The following is a 24,353-nucleotide window of genomic DNA, read 5'->3' as shown; positions in this document are numbered from 1 at the left end:
GAGTGGATGGTCTGTATAAGGAAGAAAACCCAAGTAAAAGAAAAGAAAAGGGAAGCCGAGATCGAAGCCGAAAATGTGCCGGGGCCGACCCCGGAGTTCGGCATCCCGGCCCCGGATTTGGTCTGATTGAATATCTCTACGGAGTATTCCGATAGACAATAGTACAAAGAAACAGATGAATACTTGTAGACGATATAGAATGTCTCCACGCTATCCACATTGATCCACTCCGGGATGAGTGGAACCCATTCCCTACGTCGATATACATTGGTCTATAATGTGTTTTGAAGTCAAGAGGGTTGTTCTATTCACAAGTCCCCTATTAATACAAGGTCCCAGACGCCATCTATGCAAGAAGAATTTTACTGAGCTGCGCACTGTGCTGGTTCCTCGTCGTCTTCCTCGTCTTCCCATCCAGATGCGTCATGGCCATCCTGCGCACCGAATTCTTCCATCCGGCCCTTGGGGTTGTATTCAACTTCGTCCACGGTGTCGGCCTTGATAGGGGGGCTGGGTTTGGGGAGGATTTCCTTGAGCTTCTCCATCATCTCTGGGGTGGGCTTCCACTTGTTATCGGGGAACTTGACGTCGACAACCAAGTACAGGTCGCCACGGGCATCGGTACGCTTCATTGGCATTCCCTCTCCGGGAACTTTGAGGACCTGTCCGGGGAGAGAGGACATCGCCGGCGGTGAGGGGGTGGTTAAGCTCAATACCACGGCCATCGAGGTGCTTGATCACAACGCGGGAGAACCCGGTCAAGGATTCAGCAAGAGTGATATCAATAGTTGCGCGGAGATCCGAGCCGGCACGTGTGAACACGGGGTGCTCTTCCTCGATGATTTTGAAAATAATGTCGCCGGGCTCTTGATCGGGCACCTGATCGGCCTCGCCTTCCAACACAATTCTGTCTCCTTCCCTAGAGTACAGTGAGTATATGATCCCGTTAGAAAATATAAAAAAAAGGCAGGCTTACCTCGCGCCTCGGGGGATGTAAATCTCCAGGATCTTCTTCGCCTCGGTCGTTCTCGTGCCCTTGCACTTCTTGCACTTATCCTTCGGAGCGTAGTATGAGCCTTCTCCGTTACATGTGGTGCAAACAACCGTCTGCTGGGTCACAAACTGGCCCATGCGCTGCAAGACCTCCTTGTGGCCATGGCCACCGCAAGTCGAGCACTTTTTGGCAGTGGCCTTTTCCTTGCCACCCTTGCCCTTGCAATGTCCGCAAATGATGTTCTTGACGCTGGAAAACCTCACGGTCTTGCCCTTGTACAAATCCTCCAGGCTGACTTCGTAATCTTGCTCTTCGCTGGGGCTCTTGCGCGGTTTGTTGGGGCGACCACCTCCGGGCATTCCTCCCATACCTCCCATACCAGGCATGCCGCCCATGCCGCCCATGCCACCACCGAACATCTGTGCCAGCAAGTCATCCAGATCAGGTTGTCCTGCCATGCCCGGCTCACCCGAGCCGTTAAAGGCAGACATGCCGTGTGTGTCGTAGAGGTGTCGCTTGTCATCATCGTAGAGAATATCGTAGGCCTCCTGCACCGCCTTGAACCTGATTGAGGCTTCCTCGCGCTCGGATTCGGGGACTTTGTCGGGGTGGTTGGTCAAGGCCGCCTATTAGAAAGCCGACTATCAGTATCGCCGGAATACGGAGATGGACGGGATTCGTCTTACCTTGCGGTATGCCTTGCGGATGTCATCTTTAGTCGAGCTCTGATGGATCTCGAGGACCTCTATATAAATTAGTAACTGATCAATATGGCATTTCTCTATAGTTGATCGGCGCAAACAAGCACATACCATAGAGGTCAACTCCAGCCGGAGCCACTGAGAACATTGTTAGTAGAGCCAAAAAGTAACACGACTTTGCGACGTACTTATCTGTGATTATCCGTGGAAAATACGATCGGACTTTTCTTCAATGTAAAGAGGCTGTTAACTTAAGCCCAATAGCAAAAAATAAACGTTGGTGAATGAGAAGTGAGGACGGGAGTTGTTGATTCCAAAGTTGAGAAATTTTGTTCGGGAGCTCCGCGCCGCAACTCCGCAACTCCGCACATGTTAAAGAGATCGGCCACTCTTTTCTACTTGGAATATTTCACAATGAGAAGTCCTCAAGGCATATTTGCCAGGCGATCCTGGTCCTGTATCCAATGCAGACCCTTTTCATCTTCTCTGGCTGCTCGAGCACCTAATCCGAAGAACAAACTGCCAAATGGCCCTGCGCGCACGCGTTTTGCGCCCTCACCCACCGGATATCTCCATCTAGGCTCCCTACGAACAGCACTTTTCAACTATTTGCTAGCAAAGCGCACCGGAGGTCAATTCCTGTTGCGGATTGAGGACACCGACCAGGTTCGTGGGTTGCGCTCCTTCCATGGACTACGGCTGATGGCGGTAGAAACGGACGATTCCCGGGGCAGAACAGCGACTTTACGACGACCTACAATGGGCAGGATTAAACTGGGATGAAGGTCGGTTTGAGATCTATACAAATATGGAGGGCAATCGCTGACTCTCGCTTTGCTGACAGGTCCCGTCGTTGGTGGTCCCTATGGACCTTATAGACAAGTGAGCTATCACTCCTTTGTCGCAAGCAAATAATTCCTAACATTTTGATTCCGTGCAGTCCGAACGAACAGCTTTATACCAGTCCCATGCCAATGATCTTGTCTCTAATGGGCATGCATACCGATGCTTCTGCTCCGCAGAACGATTGGATTCGATCGCCCGTCACCGCAGCCAGGCAGGACTCCCGCCTGGCTATGACCGGAAATGCGGCGATGTATCTGCTGAAGAGTCAGAAGATCGAGCAGCCAAGGGAGAGGCACACATTATTCGATTAAAGGTGGACGAATACCCCATGTTCAATGATCTGGTTTATGGCAAATCTGGTCAGAATCGGCCGAACAACTCGAAGTTGGATTTCATCGACCGTGTATACAACGACCCAGTTCTTATCAAATCGGACGGACACCCCACGTACCATTTGGCAAATGTCGTGGATGATCACTGCATGAAGATCACTCATGTTATTCGAGGAACAGTGAGTTTACTTATATTTGTAGCTATCAGTCATAAGATACCGAACTAACATTTATCAGGAATGGATGGCATCTACGCCTATGCACATGGCGCTATACAATGCCTTCAAGTGGACCCCACCAAGCTTTGCTCATGTCCCTTTGCTCGTCGACCGGAGTGGACAAAAGCTCAGCAAACGCAACGCAGACATCGACCTCTCATCATTCAGGGATCAACAAGGGATCTTCCCAGCCACTTTGGTGAACTTTGCTTCCCTTCTAGGCTGGTCGCATTCCGAAAAGTCTGATGTGCTAAGTTTGAAGGAACTGGAACAAATTGTATGTTCTTCTCGGTCTCTCGAAAACGCCGTAATTTCACTGCTAACAATGCTACCAGTTCAATTTGAAAATCACTCGAGGCAATACTGTCGTCTCATTTGAAAAACTCCAGTTCCTCCAGAAGGCACATATCCAACGCTTGGTCAAAAGCGGCGGCCCGGAATTCGACGAAATGGTGAAGAACGTGACCTCGGTGGTGGAAGAAAGCCACCCTCTCGATAAACTGTAAGTCAGCCATTGGTAGGAAAGAGATTACGCGGAGATTATATAGTACCTAATGACTAACACCTATCAGCACCACGATCCTCAAAGGTCGCACTCTCTCCGAATACATCGCGCCCCTTATCCGCGCAGATGTCAATAGCTACACAGATGCAACGGAGTTCGCCCAGCGCAACTCCGTCTTCTTTACTCCAAAGCTCGACAGAGCCCCTTACAAACCGGTCTCACCCCAATCCTCCCCGGAAGTCCCAATTCAAGCCCTGCACACCGCAGCAGCCGCTTTAACCCTTGTCCCACCCGCAGCCTGGAATATCGAAACGCACCGCGACAACATTAACAGCTACGATGGCGCAGAAAGCATAATCGTCTCCACGTCTGAGTCAGAGACACCCGTTGACTCTAAGACCGCAGGCAAAATATTCAAGAAGGAGCTGTATCACTACCTCCGCTGGGCACTGTCGGCTTCTGCGCCTGGGCCTGGAATCTCAGAGACTATGGTAGTTCTCGGGAGAGATGAAACACTTCGCCGAGTGCAGGACGCTAAGGCGTTGACACAGTCCCTTGTTCCTTCTGCTGGCCAGAGAGTTCCGAAGGGCACTTTGCCTGAGGATCAGAGCTGGATGGGAAGTCTTGCGACTAACCGGTAATGTAGGATAAAGAGATCGAGTGACTGTACTATAGCTGTATCTGATATAACCCAATGCCAATATGTATTTACTGAAGACAAGATATTGATGCATTAATCAATTGGTAGGCAGGCTGTCCGTTTTGAATTGTGGCAAATGACTCCATAATGAGTCGCTGCCCTGATCTGTAATTCGTCTTTATCATGAATTTACCGACTGACTGATAGAGAAGAAACAAACGTACTAATGTGCATTGCGGTTTAGAGGCTATAAGTCTTTATGTGCACCTAATGAGACTATAAATCAGAGATCCTGTTTACCTCCTGTTGACTGCTCCAGATGATGCAGACTCAAGAACACGCCCTCTTTGTTCGCCAGCAATTCCGAGGGATGTCCCTCTTCTATGATTCGACCACTATCCAGAACAACCACACGGTCAAAGTCGAGCATGGTATGAACTCTATGCGCAACCATAATGATAGTGCAGTTCTGGAACATCTGACGAATGACTTTCTGGACCTTGGCATCTGTCTCTGCATCCAGACTGATTGTAATGGTTAGTTAGAAATGCTCGCATAATCATAGCCAGAAGTAAAGAGATGGAAATAAATCACATACCTGCTTGTCGGCTCATCTAGTATGAGAATATTACTCTTCTTGAGAAGCGCCCTTGCTAGGCAAAAGAGCTGTTTCTGTCCTTCGGACAAAGTCGTGTCAGACAGTATTGCATCTAGCAACGCTCCGCTGTTGTCGCCGCTGTTCGTCGCAGAAACAAGAGCATTCCAGATTTCGACACATTTGAGAGATTCAATGATATCGATATCGGTGGCGATGCCTAAAGGATCGACGTTTTGCCGAATTGTACCCGGGAAAATGAATGCTTCTTGACTAAGAGAGCTGATCCGGTGCCGAACCAATGGTCGAGGAATTGTCGATATGTCGATTCCATCAATAAGGATCTGGCCAGAAACCACCTCGTTAAGACGAAGTAGTGATAGAGCCAGGGTGCTCTTGCCACTGTGAATGGTCAGCCTGTTTTCGCCTCTTCTAGAATCCATTCGTTCAAGGCTGTCTTTGCTCACCTTCCGGTCCTACCACACAACCCGACTTTCTCCCCGGCACGAATATCCAGACGAATACTATACAACACGGGCTCTGCGTTCTCTGACTCATACGCAATGTCTGCGCCAACAAATGAGATATCACCCCTACTTGGCCATTGTGTGTCTGGCAACTTCTCATAGGCTGCATATTGCTCCTCACTTGGAGTATCTTCCGAGAATTCCTTAATCCTGGAAATCGCACCCAAAGACGTTTCCAGGAGGGTCCAGTTCTGGATCAAGTCTGAGAGGATGTCTCCCAGATCCATCATCCCGATCAGCGCAATGCCCATCAGGCCGGGGCTCACTTTTCCGCGCAGAGCTACAGCTGCCCCAACCATAATGACCGTCATGCCGGTCACCATGAGTTTTAGCACCAGGCCGAGCCATTGCTGAATGCACAGCAGGAGATAGAAGGGCCTTTGGGACCTATCAAGTAAATACAACATTTTGGATTTAGAAGCTGTAGTCCATGAAAAGGCACGGATGGTAACGACACCGGCGAGGGATTCAATGAAATGAGTGTAAAGGGGGCTTTTGAGCTCAATCCTGAGGGTTGTCAGTTGTTGAACTGTGCAAAAGCATGATCAAATTGAAGAATTGCTAGCGCAGACAAACGTACTCTAACAGCCGTAACTGGCGAGATGTGCGCAGGTAAAAGCGCTGAACCAGGACTAATGCCCCAACTAGGAAGGGCAGGGCTATAGCCAGATATGGCAATGCAGATATGGTGATTGCGGCTTGTGAAAGGGTCCCAACAATTTCTTAATATAGCTCAAGTCAGAAACAGGTGAAATAATTGAAGAATATGTAAAATGAATGCACTTACGAAATCCTGTAGTGATGAAACCTCGAGGGAGGATCATATCCACCAGTCTCATGTCTTGGCTGAAACGGGTGATAAGAGAGCCAGTATCTACTTGAGATAGAAAGGATAAAGGGGCACTGCTCAGGTAAATATATCAGCTGGTCGATATTTGATCGATGAAGAATTGGAAATTTCACCTCATGCAAGTTTGCAGGACAGTAGCATGAACATTTTTCGATGCGGCCGGTACAATCACGACCCAGGTCCAGCTTATAGATGAAAACAATTAGCTTGAAAATCTAGACAAAAGGAAAGAAGGCTTCACTTACTATACCGCAAAAACCATTGAAGCGCCTTCGATGAAAGATAATGCCCCATACAGTCCAAGCCAATAGCCCAAGCTCGAACTTGAAGCGCTGTCGGGGCTAGAGGACCACATCCCAATCCAAGCATCTATGCAAGAATAAGCATCATACGGTATCATTAGTCAAGAGTTTTGACCTACTGCGGAGTCCACCAATGCCACCATTCACCACCAGTAAGAAAGTAAACACACAGACTCGGATCCACCCCATGGCAGAGAAATAGTACTTGTAAATGGTAAAATCAGACGTCTTTCGGCGTTCATCGGTAGAAGCCGGGGTGTATATGCGGCTTAACATGACTTCCTCAGTCTCTGGAAGCCCGATTGTATCGTCATTCTGCATTTCTTCTTTCTCGATCTGTCCTGGTTGGATACCTAGCCGGTTAACATATCCTCCAGCATGACTGAGAAGCTGAGAAAAGCTGCCCTGCTCCAAAATATTTCCATTCTCTCCGAGTACGACTATAAAGTCGGTTTGTGGTAGATATTGAACTGCTGGTTGTCAGTATCCACTACGAATGGCCAGACGAAGATACCGGGATTTTGGAAGGCGTACCATTGTGAGTCGCGAGGAATACAGTGCAGCCCAGTCGACGCAGCAGCCCGGACGGACCAAACACATTGTTGAATACCAGTCGAGCAGTTGCATTATCAAGAGCACTCAAAGTATCATCGAAGCACGCAATTCGCTTGCGAGCATACACAGCTCGCGCTATGGCCTATAATAAAATCAGTTCACGAGCCCATTGTTATTACTTCCAGGCTGGATGGAACATAATGTGCACTTACAATTCTTTGCTTTTGCCCTCCACTGAGCTTAGAGCCCTTGCTGCCCACAGACGTCTGATCACCCGCTGGCATCTTCTTAAGATCAGAATCCAGCGCACTGGCGCTCACCACAGTCGAATACCAATCAGCGTCAAACGCAGCGGATGAATTTTCTCCAATGATATTTTCACGGATTGTCGTATTGGTTAGCCATGGAGTTTGTTCACAGAAAGCCAGGTCTGGGTACTTGATGAAGACTTCGCCGTCGAGAACAGACGTCTCATTTGCGAGGCCTTTGAGGAACGTGGACTTTCCGCTTCCCACAGGACCGACAATCGCAACTAGAGTACCCAAGGGCGAGGGACTCGGATTCAGTGTGATACCAGCACTATCCGATGGCGAGCTATTCCAGCCGAATCGGGCATTTTGTAGGGAGATCAGCATGTCGGATTGGTTCTCTGAGGAAATTCCCCTAGCCCCGAGTTCGAATTCGGATGAATCGGTAGGTAACGCAGGGGTATAACCTTCTGGCTGGATCAATTTTCTTCTTTCTATGCGTAAATGGGGTTAATTCGCTGTGCCTCTTGCTCAATGGGAAAAGTCTCGGAGTACTTACCAACAATATTTGGACGTCTCAAAAAATCCTGGACTCGATACAGACATCCTATTGACGCGAAAGTGTCTGGGACTGCCAGCAATAGATGCATGAGAGGACTGATCAGCAGGTTTATCAGTGAAAGGGCCGTGGTGGCTTGTGAGACGGAAAGACCATTAGACCCTTGCACCTTCGCAACCACAGCATAGGTCGCAAAAGTGGCAAACTGCGCGATAATTGTTGGGAGGTTTACTGAAAGCGTTTGTTAGTCTGATCCCAGTGTATCCAATCGCGTTCCCTATATTCAGGGACAAGTCTACGTACTCATGCAGACACGGACGGTTTGAATTCGGCGGAATCTCTTCGAGATCTCAAGCTCCTCAATCCTCAAGTCTGCAATGGATTTCTTTATGATCTCTGTCAGTCCTAGAAATTTGACGCTTTTTATTGAGCCGAGGACATGGCTGGTGAAATTAATGCGCTTCTCTGTAGCTTGTAGCCATGTCTTCTGTCGAGCGGATACAGCATTTCCCATGGCAAAAGAAGCAGCGGTAAAGGCTAACCAACTCAATCAATCTATTGTGACCACTTATAAGACGAAATCAGAGAACATACCTGCTACAATTATAATAGGTGTGACACAAACAACACCAATCTGAGTCTGAAGGATCCAGGCGGCCAGTCCTAGCTGTATGATGCAAGCCCAGGATTCGCACACTGTAGAGTGAAAGTACTCCGCAAGCATTTCAACGTCAGCTCCCATGAGGGACATGGCACTAGACTCATCGGTGCTCCCCAGTGGTAGCTCCATCATGTGCTGATAGACAAGAGCCATAAGGCCACCGCGGACCATAGTCGTAGCACGAAACCCTAGGTGCTCATAAGATGCCGTAGTGACCTAAATTACAAAGACCAGTTGATCAACGATCATCCGGTATAATGCGATAAGTGGTGAAAGACACAAGACTTACAGCAATTCCAATGAAGACAATCGTGATGGCTCCTATCAATCCATAGCCAATATTCAGCGAAGATTCAGTCTGCTCGAGGAATGTGACGGTTTTTCCAACTAGAAATGGCTGCGCTATGTTGAACCCTATCAGGGCGAGTCGAGGAAAAATTATAGCAGCAATATCCCAGCGAAGGCAATTGACGATAGCCAGCAACAACGCATGTTGACGACTCTGATTACACGATGCCCATGACTTCGAAAATCGGTCGGATAAATCACTAGACGACAGCTTCTCGTGGATGTTAGGTAGCGTATCGCCAGTGAGTAACAAGGTGTGTCCTTTTCTCAACAACTCATTGAGCCAGGCAAAGAATCCCCGACTAAAGAGCCCGCTTGTACACTCAGTAGATTGAGCCTTTTCGGCCGGCAACAACCATTTGCGTTTTTCAACGTTCGCCAACACCAGGAGGAACAACTTGGTGACAAGAGACGCTGTGAGACAGGCCGGGTATGCTCTACCATATGGTAACAGCCAGGCGGTACGTACTCGCGCAATATCTAGAAGCACCGTGATAAATAGATATGCAGAAACGAGGAACGAGGGTCGAACGGCTCGGCTGTGCTCCAAATGAAGCAGAACGACAATAGAAACGGCCACTATAAGGCTGAGGGTAGTACCCGCAAGGGACACATACTGTGCGGGGTAGTGCTGCGTCGCACTAAATACAAGCAAAACGACTTGAATTCCTGCCAATACTGTCGCGATGGCCTGTATAGAGCATTATTTAGACGTTTCAAGCCGGACCATTGATAGATAGATAGACTCACCAGCGTCGCCAAATGAATCGATGAAGTTTTTACTTTCAAGGACTCTCTGGACAGCTGAAACAGGCGAATAGGTAACAGCAGGAGGAAACAGGCTGCTGGAGTAATGTTGAATATCCAAGCTTCGAACAGAACTTGGCAATTTTAGCATATGTGGAGAATGCCCAGGCGCCCAGACATCGGAGAGATATACCTGTAAAGTCGAACCCTCCACGACAACTATGTTGACTGACTATAGGCCCAAAGAGGCTGTCACAGGTGTCCCCGACCACAGTCGACGCCATTGCAACGCAGAGTTGAGCTTCTGTGGTTCGTGTGGAACAAGTTTGAAGTCGTATTTAAGAGATGGAATTCAGCCCCAAAAAGAGGCAGGTGCTTGTTTGACGGTAGCCTGGTACGCCATCTAGAACGCCGGTAACTCCGTACGGAGTCCGTCCTGAGCACGGATGTGATATCTCGAGATCTTCTTGTTGTTTAGGCCGCAAACCAAGTCATATCTCCAGTGGGTGGGTAGCCATAAAGAAGTCAAGTGTCTCAGCTTAAATTATATTTATGTATATCTTAAATTGAAAGCTTGAGGAACCAGAAGATAGAATTAACAACACTATATCAAAACACTGTACTTCGCTGACAAATACATAGAAAAACGGTGAAAACCGAGGCAAAACCGGAGATCGAACAGGGAATAAAGCCATAAGCACCAAGCCAAGAAAAATCATAAGTGACAGAGAAACAAAGGAAGATAACACCATGCCAAGAAGACCAGAAAAAGGAAAAGATTAAACCCAGAGGGAATCGGAGCAGCGAGGGTGTCAGTCGGAAAAGGTGTGAATGACAGTAGTCCTCGGAAGGCTACGCCATGACACAGTCAGGCGCAGGGTTTGGTCTCAACATCAACAGATGAAGGAGACCATGAACAATAACATGATAAACTCGTAATTTTGGACAGGAAGAGAAGATGTAGTCGGCCCCTCGGGAATTATCGTATGTGGAGAGAGAAGAAAACTGCCCATTAGGAAGCTAAGGGGCTCAGTCGTGAAAGGGAAGCCAAGGTTTATCATGAGCCGTGCAGAATCCAGTCGTGGGATCATCAAAGGTCAACGGTTGCGTAACCACCATTGAACATCCGAGGCGCCGAGAAATGAGGTGCAAATTGTGAGATGCGTTATGGGGAGAGGCGATGTCGGAATATCTAATAAGTTTCGTAGTCATCGGCCCACTCGTTGTCACTGCCAGCAACTCGCAGGACCTGCCCGGGATGCGGACCGTCTGGGCTGACACTGCGAATACCCTTGGACTTCTTGCCAGTGAGATCCGATCCATCCTCGGGTGCAAATCGCTTTCCTCCATGTGCAGCACGGAGTTTGGAATAGTAAATATCACTGGGATCGGCCTCTGATCCCGAGCCGTCCTCGAAAGTCTCCCAGTTTTCAGATCCAGAGGTTGCAGTGTTGACTGTAGAGGCGTTGGAGACCTGACGGGCAGCTGGGGGTGGAGCTGCGTGCTGCAGGTACGGGTTTGGTCGGGGGAAGGTTTGGTTAGAGGAGTTCAAAGACAGTGACGATTGTGAAGAGTGGGATGAATGAGAGAATCCGGTGGATCTTTGCGAGTTCGAGAATCCTGAATTGCTCATGAAGGATCGCTGCCGGTCATCATAGACGTCTTCGGGGCTAACAGGTCGCACATAGGCACTCGACATAGCACTGTTGCAGCGAGGTGGCTCCATGAGGTGGCTGAAGCGGTCTTCCCTTGACTCGACGGTTAACGCACGCATCCGTGGGGGAGGTCCGCGAGGGGGCGGCATCTTTCCAAGGGTGCTTGACGAGTAGGCACCGGGTTGGATACGACGCTCAGGGGAGTTGTTTCCATGGGGCATGTTTCCCAGCGGGACACGGGCGGGAAGCTTCGAAGGGGATGATGCACCAGCTCTTGAGGTGGCCCCAGCTCGAGAGGCACCGTATCCAATGGTATTGTGTTTAACTGGGCCGCTGCTAGTGGGGGTCTTGGTGGCTGAGCGGGGAGGAGGCGGGCCTCTCATGGAACTTCCAGGGCGGGTAGGTGGCTGTTGTCTCAATGTGCTTGCTTTAACAGTCGAGGGTGGTGCAGATGGTGTCTTTGAACGTGGTGGAAGCATCGACCTGACAGGTGTCAACGAATCAAGATATCGCTCTCCGTGCACCAGGAATGGTCGGCCGAATTCATCTTCCCAATGTTCCAACTCTTTCCGTAAATCAGCTTCAAGTTTCGGTAATTCTTTGGCAATTCTCTTGCGCATCTTCTCCTCTCTCAAGAGCTTTCCAGGGTCACGCTTCTCTCCCTTGTTCCCGCGGCCCATGAGGCGGGATGCATCTTGGCTTGATGTTGCAAGTGCCTCGCGGTCGGTCAGGAGAGTGCGGTGTCTATCAATCATTTCGAGAGTAGGAGCTCGCTGCTCCTTGAGGTGCTCCAGTCGTGTAATTTCAGCCTCATGAGCCTCAAGCAAGGCATCACTGCACACATCGGAGAATGCAGGTGTAAAATCGAGCATTTCCTCTTCGGAGAAGAATAGACTGTCCCAAAGTTCCTGCAATCGGCAACGAGCATCCTCCACAAATAGGTGGAGATTCTGTCTCTTGAGTTCGTTGAGGCGTGTCAATTCTTCTTCGAGGTCGTTAATTATGCGCAAACCGCACCCGCGGTTCGCAGCCAGGAATGCCTTGCGATCAGCCTCCTCAACACCGAAGCGATCCCAAAGAGAGATAACAGTATTTCTGAGGTCGTTGATCTTGCGCTCGCGGCCCTTCTTTTCTTCCACCAATTTATTGCGCTTGGCCATGAGGTTGGCGACATCATCTTCGTGCAGACCGAGTTGCTCGGGGGATTCGCGATAGCACTTCATGATATTGGAATCTGTTTGCGCCTGGGGTGTTCCGAGCTCGGCCCAGAGCTTGATCATTTCTTCGCAGGCAGATTGGACCTGGGAAATGCGGCGATGGTATTCCTCGTAGACGTGGGTGAATTCGGCATCCAATGCGGTGACATACATGGGCGAAAGGTCGAAGCTCGGGGGAATCGAGGCCCCTGGCGCAGTGGGCGGAAGCTCGAGCTTAACAAATGATGGCTCGAGGTGTGAGGAGTAAGATTCAAGCGCGTCGACAAGTTCTATTGGACGTCAGTAAGCGGGCATCAGCGACACATCACACAGATAACACTCACTCTTAACCTGTTCAAAGCGCTCACGATGCAACTTGCTCATCGAGTCGTTCTTCTCGCGCAAGAACGCAATACATTTGTTAAGTGGGTAAGTGACACGAAGGTCGTCGCGGTTAAGTTCGTACTGGCCATTGGCCCGTTCGTCGCTCAGGGATGACTCCATTTGTTGAATCGCTGTGATGAGACGTTCCGCTTCCTGTGTCATATCCTCTCGCTCCCTAAAAAAAGGAATTAGCAAGCCTCCAATGGGTCGGGTTATGGGTGCGACTCACTCGTCGACGACCTTAAGATGATTGTTCAAGGTCTCCGACAGGGCACTGAAGAGCTGTATCACTATGTTAGCCACGCGACAATATCATTATGATACCAAGACCAGACTTACCTCCGCCTCGCGGGAGTCGCGCTCACGCGCGGGAACTCCAATCTCATCGTAAATCCCATGGAGCTGAGCGACGATGTTGTTGACCTGAGTGGTCAGGTAGCCAGTGTCTACCGCCATGGTAATGAAAGTCCCTTAATGGGTGTGACAAAAGTCGAGATTGATAACAAAGAACGGGATGTATCCAATCCAACGACACAGTGCCGAGCAAAGCTGCGACAGGGTGACCAATGTCGGGATCAAAACAAGAGAGCCTGGCACACAGGGTTCTCAGCACACAAGGTGCGACGGGAATAAACGAGAGTGGAGGTTTGTGAAAGCACTTAGGGCAGCGACATGGGACAGCGAACACACTGTTGTTTATGAGGGGGAAGCACTGAAATCGCGGATGATAACATCAAGTTTCTAAGGTCGCAAGTGGATGTTTGGGCGCGATCGTCGTCACGGGCAACGGATGATTCAGCAGCCCCACCGCCCAATACTGCCAATCAATGGTCAACCCCACGGCCAAGTCTACTTAATACATTGGCTTCTGATACTATTTATTCTCCGGTCCTTGCAGAACTCCCATTATCGCCGAACCCTTGCCTTACGTACTCTGATTCTTCCAATACATTGCGTACCCTTCGACTGTCTGCTCCATTCCCATTCATCCAAGATGCAGGCTGCCCAGCAGGCCTGGGGTGAGTACCTACATACCCATATGACAACCAGCTTGTAATTGACCAATGTCCCCGCACAGAGCTCGAGAACGCGATAAGCGTCTTCGACCCTCAACGAGACGCCCTCTATGAATACAATGCCGATACAGAAAAAGCCCTCAACGACGAGCGACCATGGGCCACCGACCCATACTATTTCAAGCACGTCCGAATCTCCGCTACGGCACTATTGAAGATGGTGATGCACGCCCGCTCGGGTGGCTCACTAGAGATTATGGGTCTGATGCAAGGCTACATTCTACCAAACACCTTCGTTGTGACAGATGCGTTCCGGCTGCCCGTCGAAGGCACCGAGACCCGAGTAAATGCACAGGACGAGGCAAACGAATACATGGTATCATATCTGCAATCGTGTCGAGACGCGGGGCGGATGGAAAATGCTGTCGGATGGTATCACAGTCACCCTGGCTATGGGTGCTGGCTGTCTGGGATTGACGTCGCCACTCAGCAAACACAGCAAATGACTGGACCCTTTGTCGCCGTCGTCATCGATCCAGACCGTACCATCTCCGCGGGCCGCGTTGAGATCGGCGCTTTCCGCACATTCCCTTCCAACTTTACCCCGCAGAATGAGGCTCATGAGGACGACGAGTATCAGACTATCCCGCTCGGCAAGGCGGAGGACTTTGGTGCACATGCCAATCAGTACTACTCTCTTGACGTCAGTCATTTCAAGAGCACTCTTGATACGGAAATATTGTCCCTTCTATGGAATAAGTACTGGGTGGCTACTCTCAGCCAAAGTCCGCTTTTCACCTCCCGTGATTTTGGTAACAAGCAGATCATGGATCTCAGCCAAAAAGTTCGCAAAGCCGCACGTGGGATGGAAGGGACTGGTCCTCGTGCCGGTGGCGTCAATACCAAAGATCAACAACTGGATAAGGTTGTCCGCGGCGGACAGCGGATTGTTGCGGAGGAGGTGAAGGGTCTCTTGGCATCTGAAACGAAGATGAAGCTCTTCCACGGCATCGGAAACCAGACACCTTCGACAGAGTGATTCAGCTCAGATAATGGGTGTTCAATCCCATAATGACATGACCGCCACGCTTTTTTGTTTAGCTTGAACTGTTGTATTTGGCGCTCAGCGGGTTGATATTCCTCTATTCCTTTGTCTCGCCATATTCTCTGGCCTTTCTCGAGTTATCGGGCCCCGCCATCTGCAGCAGTCTTTCTCGATCCATGAAGAACATAGAATATCTAAAATTGCAGTTCCTGCGAATGAACGAATTTACGACTTCATATCTTACCGTTTTGTGGGCGTCACCGTCACAGGCAAGGGCAATAAACGACAGATACCGGGCCCCCCTGGGGTGATGCAGTTACTCCACTAGCCTAAGTAAATATAAATCAAGAGAATCAATCTCTATTGGCGCGGAATACGCAATATTCCGGGCAACAATCAGATAAGTATTGGAACACTGTATATAATGAAGTGGAAAGCACCAAGCCAACTCCACCGGGTAACATCCACCAGACAGGAACACAAGTCTCAAGTCGTTGACGTATCATTATTCAGAAGAAGGCGTGGAGGACATAAGCTTGAAAAGAAGAAAAAAAAGCAGATCGCCCCAACCTGGCGACAACACTAGGGGATATGTTGAAAAAGAAAAAGAAAAAAAAGCGAAATCAAAGGCCAAAAAATGTACACCAGAAAATGGTCAGAATATGTGTCAGTACAAAGAGGTGAGTTCAAGCCACAAGAGGCAGGTAACCTCATCTGGGAGATAAGAGATGGAAGACAAAAGGGGGAATAGGACAAGTCCCAACAAATCGAGCAGCTCTATTGTCGGGTAAGTCGAGAAGCGAGTACGGAGTCCGTATTCGGTGCGCTGATGCATGTGAGGGTAAAATGCGTGCTCAAAGGTGGGTCTTTGAAAGATGCATGCGATAAATCGATCTGCAAGTATCCCTGAGAGGTGAGAGGTATGAGTGGAGACTAAAACAGTCTTAACACGGTCACGAGGTCCGTAAATGCCCCAAAAGGAGCGGATTTCCCGTGTCGACGATCGAACAAGTGGCGTCATTGGACGAATGGTAGATGTGTCGAACCTGTGTGGCGTTTTGAACTTGACAGGGATCTTGGCGGGTTACAGGAAACCGGACTCAGATAGTAATCTACGAGATTCAGAATCAAAAACGGTTAGTCTCAACAGCCGAACAGTTTTGAGAAAAAAAAAAAAGCAGTCTTGGCCCAGGAAAATATGTTGGAGGTCAAATTTGGGTATCGCCGAGAAGCCAAACGCCATTCTTTAAACAAAAACAAAAACAAAAAAAAAACCATTATCGCAAAATAGCGACGGTGGATGCAAACAACAAGGAGCCCTTGTCTCTGCTTGTGGCTTCGGCATACCTTGCAATCTTTTCATCCTCACGCTCCCTAGGCTCGATTTCCAGACTTCGTTCGTACATGTCGTGTACGTCACCAGCACCTTGAAGGTTACTGAGAATGTAATCTTGCAGTTCGCCGACGGGTTGCAGAAGATAAGGCACATTCTGGTATTGCTGAATATCCCGAATTACCTCTGCAGTCTTGGCCCGCTTATTGAAGTTGATCAATTCTGAAGGTGTTAGAGATGGAATACCGTCTTCAATGAAGGTTAAATCCGTAAGATAGACACCTAGGATGTGTTAGCCATAAATCAAAGGGGTCAGATACTCCAAGCCAATCCACTTGAAATGGTGATGCATACCGAAAAATGGAATACAGGGAGGGTTAGCAAGATGCAGGGTTTCTCGGTATTCGCCAAAGTTCTTCGTACTAGCCATAAGCCGACGCATTTGTTCCAGAATTGCGGAGGTGCGTCCGCTAACCTGACCCCACGTCCTACCTAGACGATGAATGGGTGCAGTTCCAAGAGCAGAAATGATGGATGTCAGGGTTGAGTAATTGTTCAGGTTGCGACATTTCTGCATAATCGAGTTAGTAAAACCAGGATTTGTCAAACATTAAGAGACCAACATACATCAGCCACGTTCACGAAGTGTTTGATGACCACAACGCGCTTCTTGACATCGCCTTGAGTGAGAATCATTTCGGCGACCCAGTTGGTAAGCTGGTTCGAGTGAAGAATCAAGGCCTTGACATGGGGAGATGGTTCCGGCTCATCAGGACCGACCTTCTTCTGCCATGTCTTGTTCAAACACTCGGTGGGCCGAATTTTGGAGTAGAGGCGCGACTCAATAATGGTCAGCTGCCGAGCAAACTCCGTCGGATCAATGTCGAGGAACTTCAGCTTCTTCATATTCTTAGGGATAATTGGTGTTGGTGCGGCGGTGCTCTGAGTTGGAACAAGGCGCTTGACAGTTGTGTCTTGTCCTCGAAGTCGTTGTTCGATCACGGCCAATAACGTAGGGGTTCCTGGGGTTTTTGTCGTAGCAATTGAGTCGCTGGTAAAGTTATGGACACGTCGCAGAAGATCCATGTGCATTTCATCGTTAGGCTCCATCCAGAAGTGATCGAACCAACTCTTAAGAATGTTGACGACACGGAATCTAATCGGCTTCTGTTTCCGATCGATCCACATTTGCATGTCATCTTGATTCAGGCCAAATGGAGGCTGAATGTTGAATCGCTGAACAATCATTTCGAATAGTTCGGTAGCAGTAGTGAAAGAGCGATAGGTGAGAAGGAAGGTGTTGTTGAAAGATGCATCGAGCTTATCGTGGCGGGTGAGGTGCTCAACCAATCCCGCAAGTGTTCCACATTTGAGGATTGGCAAGTCTCCCTTGTTATCGTAGAACACTTCGCCTTCATGGGCCATTTTCAAGAACCAGGGGGTCTCTTCGGGCTCACGGACTGGCTCCCGGATTGGCTCTCGGGTGATAGCTGTCGGGGGCGCCTGGCCAAAGAATCGCTGTGCCTTGTCCATGTTTCTTCGTACTTTATTGGTGCCTTCCTTTTCAGGGGCGTAGGAAGATGGAATCCCGATTGACTCCGTGGCAATCTTAGCCTTGGAATCAGCTCGGTTATGCAGGTTCTTGTACGACTCATCTTCCACTTCTTGGCGGCTATCGCGTCGTAGAGATGATGCTGGTTCGGTGGGGATTTGCTCGAGGAGCAGCGACAGGGAGAAGCCAATCTGGGAGACATAGTTCTCCAACTGCCTGGCGATGCCTCGCACGGCATTCACACGATCGTCGAGGGAATTACCGCGAAGCTCGGCCCACTCATCAGCCAGAGGGGCAGAGACTGCTTGGCAGCTCAGGACGAAATCTCCAATAGCATCGTAGACTCTTTGCTTTTGCAAGCTGAAGTCTACTAGCTGGGGGTTCTGGAAGCTGGTCCCCAACGGAGCTAAATTCATCGACTCGACAGAGGAGATCCATGGGCGGAACTGCTCGATGACCTTGATTGCAGCAGCTGAGATTGCATCCGCAATATCTCCATGTTCCTCCACTGTAACAATCTTCCGGTTTACAATCAACCGTTCTTCTAGTCGACGAATGCTACCAACAAAAGATCTCCTGAGAATGTCGATTGAGTCCAAAAATGCAGTGTCAAGCGTGACCGATGGCTCTACTCGCGAGTCCCCTCCATCCGGGACAAGGAATGATGTCGGACCTGAAGCATTCAAAGAAACACCGTTGTTCTGCCAGCTACCACCCGAAGAGCTACCGCTGACGAAACCAGGCACCACGCGATGGATCGCATCCCCGCGCTGTTGTTGAGCCACTTCCACGTAGCCATATACACCCTGCATAACTCCATCGGCCTCCTGCAAACATTTATTGGCCGAGTCGGCACCAGGCCAATCAGCAGCGGCAATGTGTGATGAAAGAACCAATTTCGAGAACTTGGACATCATGTCCCGGAAGTAAGGATACAGGGCCTTGTTTGTGGAAATGATAGATGGGTTGCCAGAGTGGTTATCCGTCGTGTCAGATCCAGCAGCGAGCAACATGCGAAGATGGTCAGATATGTCCTCTGCCTTTCTTACATACTCTGCACGCTCACCCTTGAAAAGCGTCTGGCGATAAGCTTCCACGGCGTGGCGCATGTTATCGACAAGTAAAGGCCAGGTTATTGGTGGCGCTAAGCCATCGTCGACAAAGTGTTGGGGGGGTTGGAGGAGATAGAAGGCCTGGAAAAGCTTTCGTTCACAGATGTGCTAGTACTGTTTCCGCCCAGACTGTATGCCTTTTGCGAGCTCTTGCTGGGCGGCTGCGGTGTTTTGAAATCTTTGGACCCCGGTGCGTACAAGGAATCCATGGATGTGGCAGGGGATACTCCGTCGACCACGGACTGGCGTCGACGAGACATCGAGTCATGCGAGCCTAACATCAACGACTCTCCTTCTGCCTCCGATGCAGATCCATCGTACTCGTCTTCATCTCTCTCAAAGCCTCGCGCCATCAGCTCCGGGGGTGGCCGTGTTTGGTCGGGGACAAAGAAGTTATTTCGATCTCGCGGGCCGGGTTCGGTTGTTGCGGTCGGGTTCTCGAAAGGGAGCTCCATGGTGGAATATCCGGTGAGGGTATTGAAGTAGAACAGACGGCCGTCGGGTGTCGCCTGGGGGATCCAGAATGCGGCCTCTTCCTGCTCCTTGGGCGCTAGAATACCCTCGGTGGGGGGGATCGGGTGTGAGTCTCGAGAGTTGCGCTCGGAGTTCACTTCATCCTCATCGTGTGCATCGCCATATTCATCTTCGAGGCCGGAGTCCGCGCTGAGGTCGGTTTCGTGGTGGGCGTGTGCGAAGTGGTCGCTGACATCGTCCGCGTCCGTGATTGGGGTACAATAGTTACTTGGGAACCAACCTCGAACATCATCGATCACTCCATCCCACCATCCGGTTTCTAGTTGGTTGAGGACCTGGATAATGTCGCCACGGCGGAAACTCAGGCTAGTGTGATCGTCGGCGTCATAATCGTACATGGCCCGCACGAAGAGCGCCGGGGGTTCCGGGCTGACCGCATATCCAGAGGCCATTTTAACCGGGGAATGGTTGATATGATTGTACCTATCTCGTGATACACTGTTTCCCCGACCGCGATAGCGGGACTGGGCTGTGGGCGTGGTCACTTGTTCGTCGGTGTACTCGAATGCGGTCGCAACAGTCCCAGACTTGGCCAGCGCAGTAGTGTCAACGGCTAAATCTGCCGCGCGAATCTCAAACATCGAGGGGTCACAAGGCCACAATCCAGAGAGCTTCTGGAGGGGTTGAGGGAGGGGCGAGCTCAATATCCGCTCATGGCTGTATTCGACGTTGGAGAGGGTGGAGGGGAGTCACTTTCTTCAAAAAAAAAAAAAAGTGAACCTTGCGTCAAAGAAGAATCCAACACTCTATTGCCAACAAGTAGAAACCTCTAAGAGAAATGGAAGTGGGATTGAATTAGGGGGAGTTGCACCAGGTGGAGGCGGGACGGGCGCATGCAAATACCTGTATTAATACATACCCAGGCCAGTTTTTTGAGGGGAATCAGTAAGAATACAAGAATATTACAATACCATATGAATTCCTCTCTACATATGTATTTTTGCATTAAACACCAATGAGACGGTGATGCTGTCAGTTACTTGGATATCCACACTCTTACAGGTACAATTTGACATTATGTGATTGCGACTGCATCTAGTTGATCTTTCACAGAACCTTTGAAGATTAGGTCTGAGCCCATAATAATGGGGGCTATCCCGTGTGTTAGCCCTGGAGAGACCATTATATTATTACGGAGTACTTGGTGTCCACGGTTGTCTTTTTTGATAGCATGATGTTCCCCACTGCCTGTGTCTGTGTGAGCCCTGGAGTTGTGTGATGAAATATCCACGCTTACCTGGGCGCATGCCTGCTTACACGCTTATGGTCACATCTACATAGATTTAAGCAGTCATCCTGCTTAGGTACATGTATGTAGTTTGATGTATAGCCGCAAAAAATAGTGACAAATGCCAAAATATTAGAATATACTCCGTGAAGACTGGTCCATGACCCACAAATACAATTTTCGGCTGCGGTTATTGGTGGTTTGACACATGGAAGACATGCATCTATCAATTTGCAATTGTGAAGAATGACATAGGAGCTGCGAGCTGCAAGTGCCCATGATTTGACATATTATATGTACCTCAACTCCATCTGCCCTCTTCACTCTTCAATAGTTCAAGGATATCCTAGCTGAAACCAGTAAGGGGTGTAAAACAAAACCGACATCTAAATTATTAGTTGATATCCATTTACTCCGTACCTCGGGGAACCAACAATGCATAAGTCCTATAACATATTGTCTCAGTAAGAATGGGCAATGGAGTGGTCCAAGTGCTCGAACGATATCCAACGAGACCAGAGCGCCCAGCCCCAGTGGAGTGTGACAAAGGCCTTTCAAGTTGTTTCTGTCAAACGTATAGCCATGGAACTCTTTCGGATAACCATCGGAGAAGGTGTCTACTCCGTATTATCTAACCAATTAGCGCCAAATGGTTCTAGAAGGCGGTTTTTTGTGTATTTAATATTGGGATACTCTAAAGTGGATTTTCCAGTTCCCACTTTCCACACTCGGGTTGGATCGTGCTGACACTCGTCCACGGGTCCCTAGTACAATACATATAATAATATACAGCAATATATGTTGTACAGATGATGTACACGTAATAGTTAATTCCGCGCTTCGATGCGTACTCCATAGACACAAAAGCCTTGAGAGTCTCTCAGTGATATTTCTGCAAGACAGTCGCGAACTCTTTCAAGGCCAGTTTGACGCATTTAAGATGTCTCTGTATGTTGTAGTGTATGATATCTCTCGATGTGAACTTGCAATCAGAATCATTTGGCCCCCTCAAATGGGGCGCATTGGCACATGGCATGATCCATTTACAGCCAATCGAACACGGCCCGCACACTTTTCCGACTTGAACCATGGTACATACCTCTCCAATTTTCAGAGAACCGACAGCTTTCCACCTTAAGAGGTTCCGCTCTATGCAAGACCGTTGGTAGAACCATGCACAATGGACCCGGGGGCTTGGGAACTTACCCACTTAGCAACGGACCGTTGCTCCTCGTGGAGATGACTGTCGTTAAGAGAGGTGTGTGCTCATAGACGCGCAATGGCTCTGTGGGGAACATTCGGGGTCTCAAGCAATTAATATTAGTCTTATTTGGCATGGACAAACAAAATTGGCAGTCAATGCATTACAGTCGAGCAATAATATTACCTTTTGATAACACGTTGTAGAACCCGGCCTACTCCAATCAAGGTGAGAAAACTATATGTAATGGGGCTTGTGGAACTTGCATATTCGGAGCAAGCGAAGTCACAGTAAATTGTAAGCGAGTTATCCATTGAGCATATCAAGTTATATCTGAAGATAGTCTTTTGTGCCGACGTGGGCACGTGTACGGAGTATACTTCGTCATTCATTACAACGAAGTATCTAGGATATACGGATGGATCGGAACGCCAATTCAGGAACCCATCTCCGATTAGGTTTATACAATATAGCTAGCATCAGGACCTCGGCTTGGAACCAATATCTGTCTCACTTTGATCGGAGTATGGTATGGAGTACAATTGGAAATATTATAAACAATGGATAAAAATATATATGTATGTGCTGACCAAAAATAGGTTGATAGGTAACTACTCGAGTTGATAAATATATGTTGACATAATTCTAGCTAATAACATCACATATTATACGCCTGACCGAGGTCACTTGTAAACTGCTCAACAGACAAGAGGCTCCGAGCAACTAATCTACGGGAAGGAGTTTCACATAGGGGACGTTGTATACTTTGGCTAGAAAAAGTTTATTACACATCTCCTTCTCTTTTGGAAGAAAGTGTTTACCTCATATTAAACCATATCTTAAGTATACAGGTGAATGTTGCCAGTATCTCAATGTTTCTATCGAATTCCGAGGAGACAATGCCCCATTCTTCAAAGTAGGATGTACTTACGGAGTAGGGAGTATCTGTTGTAGACTAAAGCGAGCGAGACCGAGACCAACAAATCCAAGAACAAACGGAGCGACTGGCCCAATTGACCTTGAAAGTAGAGCATGGTGTATTTCCCAAGAACAAACCAGTTAGCAAACCAAACGGCCTTCAAATTAAAAAATCGCCACCATACCCCTCGTTCCTTGTTCCTTGCAGCCGGACATTACGCGAGTCGCAGGAACCCAGGAAGACGACATCATCACCAGTTACAAGCCCCAAACCGGAGAGATTCCTACCGAGACCCAATCCTGCCGCTCGGTGCAGCAGACGTCCAATAACGACGCGATCCCACCCCCTTGTTTACTTACCCAGAATCTCGGGTCTCCGATGATCTCTTGCTCCCCCTTTTCCTTTACTTTCCCCTTCTTTTTTATTATTTCCACCTCAATTTCCAATGCAACACAAGAAACGCCCATCTCTCCACTTAATTCCAATTCCCGCCTCACTTTATATTGTATGGAGTAAAAACGCCCCTAGTCTACCTGACTATGGAAGTCTATTCGTTCCAAGGTTGGAAATTCCTTTGTTCTAGACGACAAATGTTAAACCTTAGCGGGTTTCGAGCAATCAAGTCGCGACACTCAAAACGAAGAAGGTTTTCCGGGTCTTCCGTCCTCCGTCATTTTCCCACTTAATCCCCCTTAGCCTGGTGTCCACCTTTTTCGAGAAAATTCCGCGGGAGCACCTCCGCGCGGGGGGGAGAGGGGGAGCTTCTCCGTTGGATAAGTAATAGATCAGCAATATTACGAGCCCTGAATGATATTTGAATATTATTGCCAATGTGATGAATCCCGTGCTCGCATGTGTGGTGTATCCCCTGCATCGGAGGAATTGTCCAATCAACGCGGCTAATTCGCCAACGCGACAAGGGGGGGGGGTGAGGCACTTGCGTTATATGCACGGCACGTTATATGTATGTACAGACACAGAAATAGCATGCAGCACTTGGAGTTCAATGTGTCTCGCAGGCAAAGTGGTGCAGAAAAACATAATTGACTCGTTCGTCTGATATCAGAACGTGACGCGAACCAAGATCTGGACGGGTGTGAACCATGGGCCGGGAGCTCTTCCCCGGACGTCCCTTTCCGTCACGATCCAGTGGTTGGGCGATCGCATCTGCAATTCATCATCTTTCCATGGTTCGAAACAAGACTTTGGATGAACAGGGCTGTCATGCAGTCGTGGATCATCGACATGTAAAATAAGATACATGCATATCGAAACCTATCACTTGGGACCATACAATGTCTAGTATGGAGTACGGAGAATGGAGTACCCAGCCAAGGGCTCTGAATCCATATTTCGAGTTTCACTCAATATCCACATGCTACAAGCTACACGAAAAGCTTCAGTTTACCCGTGTCTCTGGAGGTGGTAACATGCTGCGGGCCCCCGAGTCCAGACTCGTATTTCTCGGGACGGCCGGTGTGAACCCAGAATTCGGAAATGGGCTTCCTGGACCAAGTAGGCAGACGTATTTGCTATTGTGTAATACTGAA

At 49.0% G+C, this 24,353-nt stretch overlaps 6 protein-coding genes across 6 annotated transcripts; 2 read left to right on the top strand and 4 right to left on the bottom strand.

Moving 5' to 3' along the window:
• Positions 1-362: 362 nt before the first annotated feature.
• N7517_011359 (putative DnaJ domain protein (Mas5)) lies at positions 363-1,843 on the bottom strand (the record flags this gene model as incomplete). The annotated part of the gene is given in 5 exon segments (XM_056729082.1): positions 363-662; positions 682-919; positions 977-1,620; positions 1,681-1,739; positions 1,807-1,843. The coding sequence occupies 5 exon segments, from the start codon at positions 1,841-1,843 to the stop codon at positions 363-365; spliced, it is 1,278 nt and encodes a 425-aa protein (XP_056574897.1).
• Positions 1,844-2,109: 266 nt separating this feature from the next.
• N7517_011358 (glutamate--tRNA ligase MSE1) lies at positions 2,110-4,237 on the top strand (the record flags this gene model as incomplete). Its single annotated transcript, XM_056729081.1, has 7 exons — positions 2,110-2,361; positions 2,408-2,480; positions 2,540-2,577; positions 2,636-3,052; positions 3,111-3,368; positions 3,427-3,593; positions 3,664-4,237. The coding sequence occupies 7 exons, from the start codon at positions 2,110-2,112 to the stop codon at positions 4,235-4,237; spliced, it is 1,779 nt and encodes a 592-aa protein (XP_056574896.1).
• A 282-nt stretch (positions 4,238-4,519) lies between these two features.
• Positions 4,520-9,912, bottom strand: N7517_011357 (ABC transporter integral membrane type 1; the record flags this gene model as incomplete). The annotated part of the gene is made up of 16 exons (XM_056729080.1): positions 4,520-4,760; positions 4,835-5,233; positions 5,299-5,865; positions 5,939-6,080; positions 6,146-6,261; positions 6,322-6,393; positions 6,454-6,577; positions 6,630-6,980; positions 7,045-7,207; positions 7,278-7,807; positions 7,873-8,103; positions 8,176-8,409; positions 8,467-8,749; positions 8,823-9,572; positions 9,632-9,762; positions 9,822-9,912. The coding sequence occupies 16 exons, from the start codon at positions 9,910-9,912 to the stop codon at positions 4,520-4,522; spliced, it is 4,425 nt and encodes a 1,474-aa protein (XP_056574895.1).
• Positions 9,913-10,820: 908 nt separating this feature from the next.
• Positions 10,821-13,319, bottom strand: N7517_011356 (putative microtubule associated protein (Ase1); the record flags this gene model as incomplete). Its single annotated transcript, XM_056729079.1, has 4 exons — positions 10,821-12,769; positions 12,824-13,038; positions 13,093-13,145; positions 13,203-13,319. 4 exons carry the CDS (start codon positions 13,317-13,319, stop codon positions 10,821-10,823), a joined length of 2,334 nt encoding a protein of 777 aa, XP_056574894.1.
• A 538-nt stretch (positions 13,320-13,857) lies between these two features.
• On the top strand, positions 13,858-14,918 carry N7517_011355 (Mov34/MPN/PAD-1 family protein; the record flags this gene model as incomplete). Its single annotated transcript, XM_056729078.1, has 2 exons — positions 13,858-13,882; positions 13,942-14,918. The coding sequence occupies 2 exons, from the start codon at positions 13,858-13,860 to the stop codon at positions 14,916-14,918; spliced, it is 1,002 nt and encodes a 333-aa protein (XP_056574893.1).
• Positions 14,919-16,008: 1,090 nt separating this feature from the next.
• On the bottom strand, positions 16,009-20,112 carry N7517_011354 (putative cell division control protein Cdc25; the record flags this gene model as incomplete). The annotated part of the gene is made up of 5 exons (XM_056729077.1): positions 19,023-20,112; positions 16,885-19,002; positions 16,612-16,828; positions 16,233-16,539; positions 16,009-16,036 (listed from the first exon to the last, which is right to left on the bottom strand). Exons 1-5 carry the CDS (start codon positions 20,034-20,036, stop codon positions 16,009-16,011), a joined length of 3,684 nt encoding a protein of 1,227 aa, XP_056574892.1. The 5' UTR covers positions 20,037-20,112.
• Positions 20,113-24,353: the final 4,241 nt, after the last annotated feature.

The sequence above is a fragment of the Penicillium concentricum genome (genome assembly GCF_028827145.1).
Source record: "Penicillium concentricum strain IBT 3081 chromosome Unknown utg000006l_segment0_segment0, whole genome shotgun sequence".
NCBI classification, from domain to species: domain Eukaryota; kingdom Fungi; phylum Ascomycota; class Eurotiomycetes; order Eurotiales; family Aspergillaceae; genus Penicillium; species Penicillium concentricum.
Note: the sequence above shows the minus strand (reverse complement) of the source record. Positions and strands in the feature narration are given on the sequence as shown.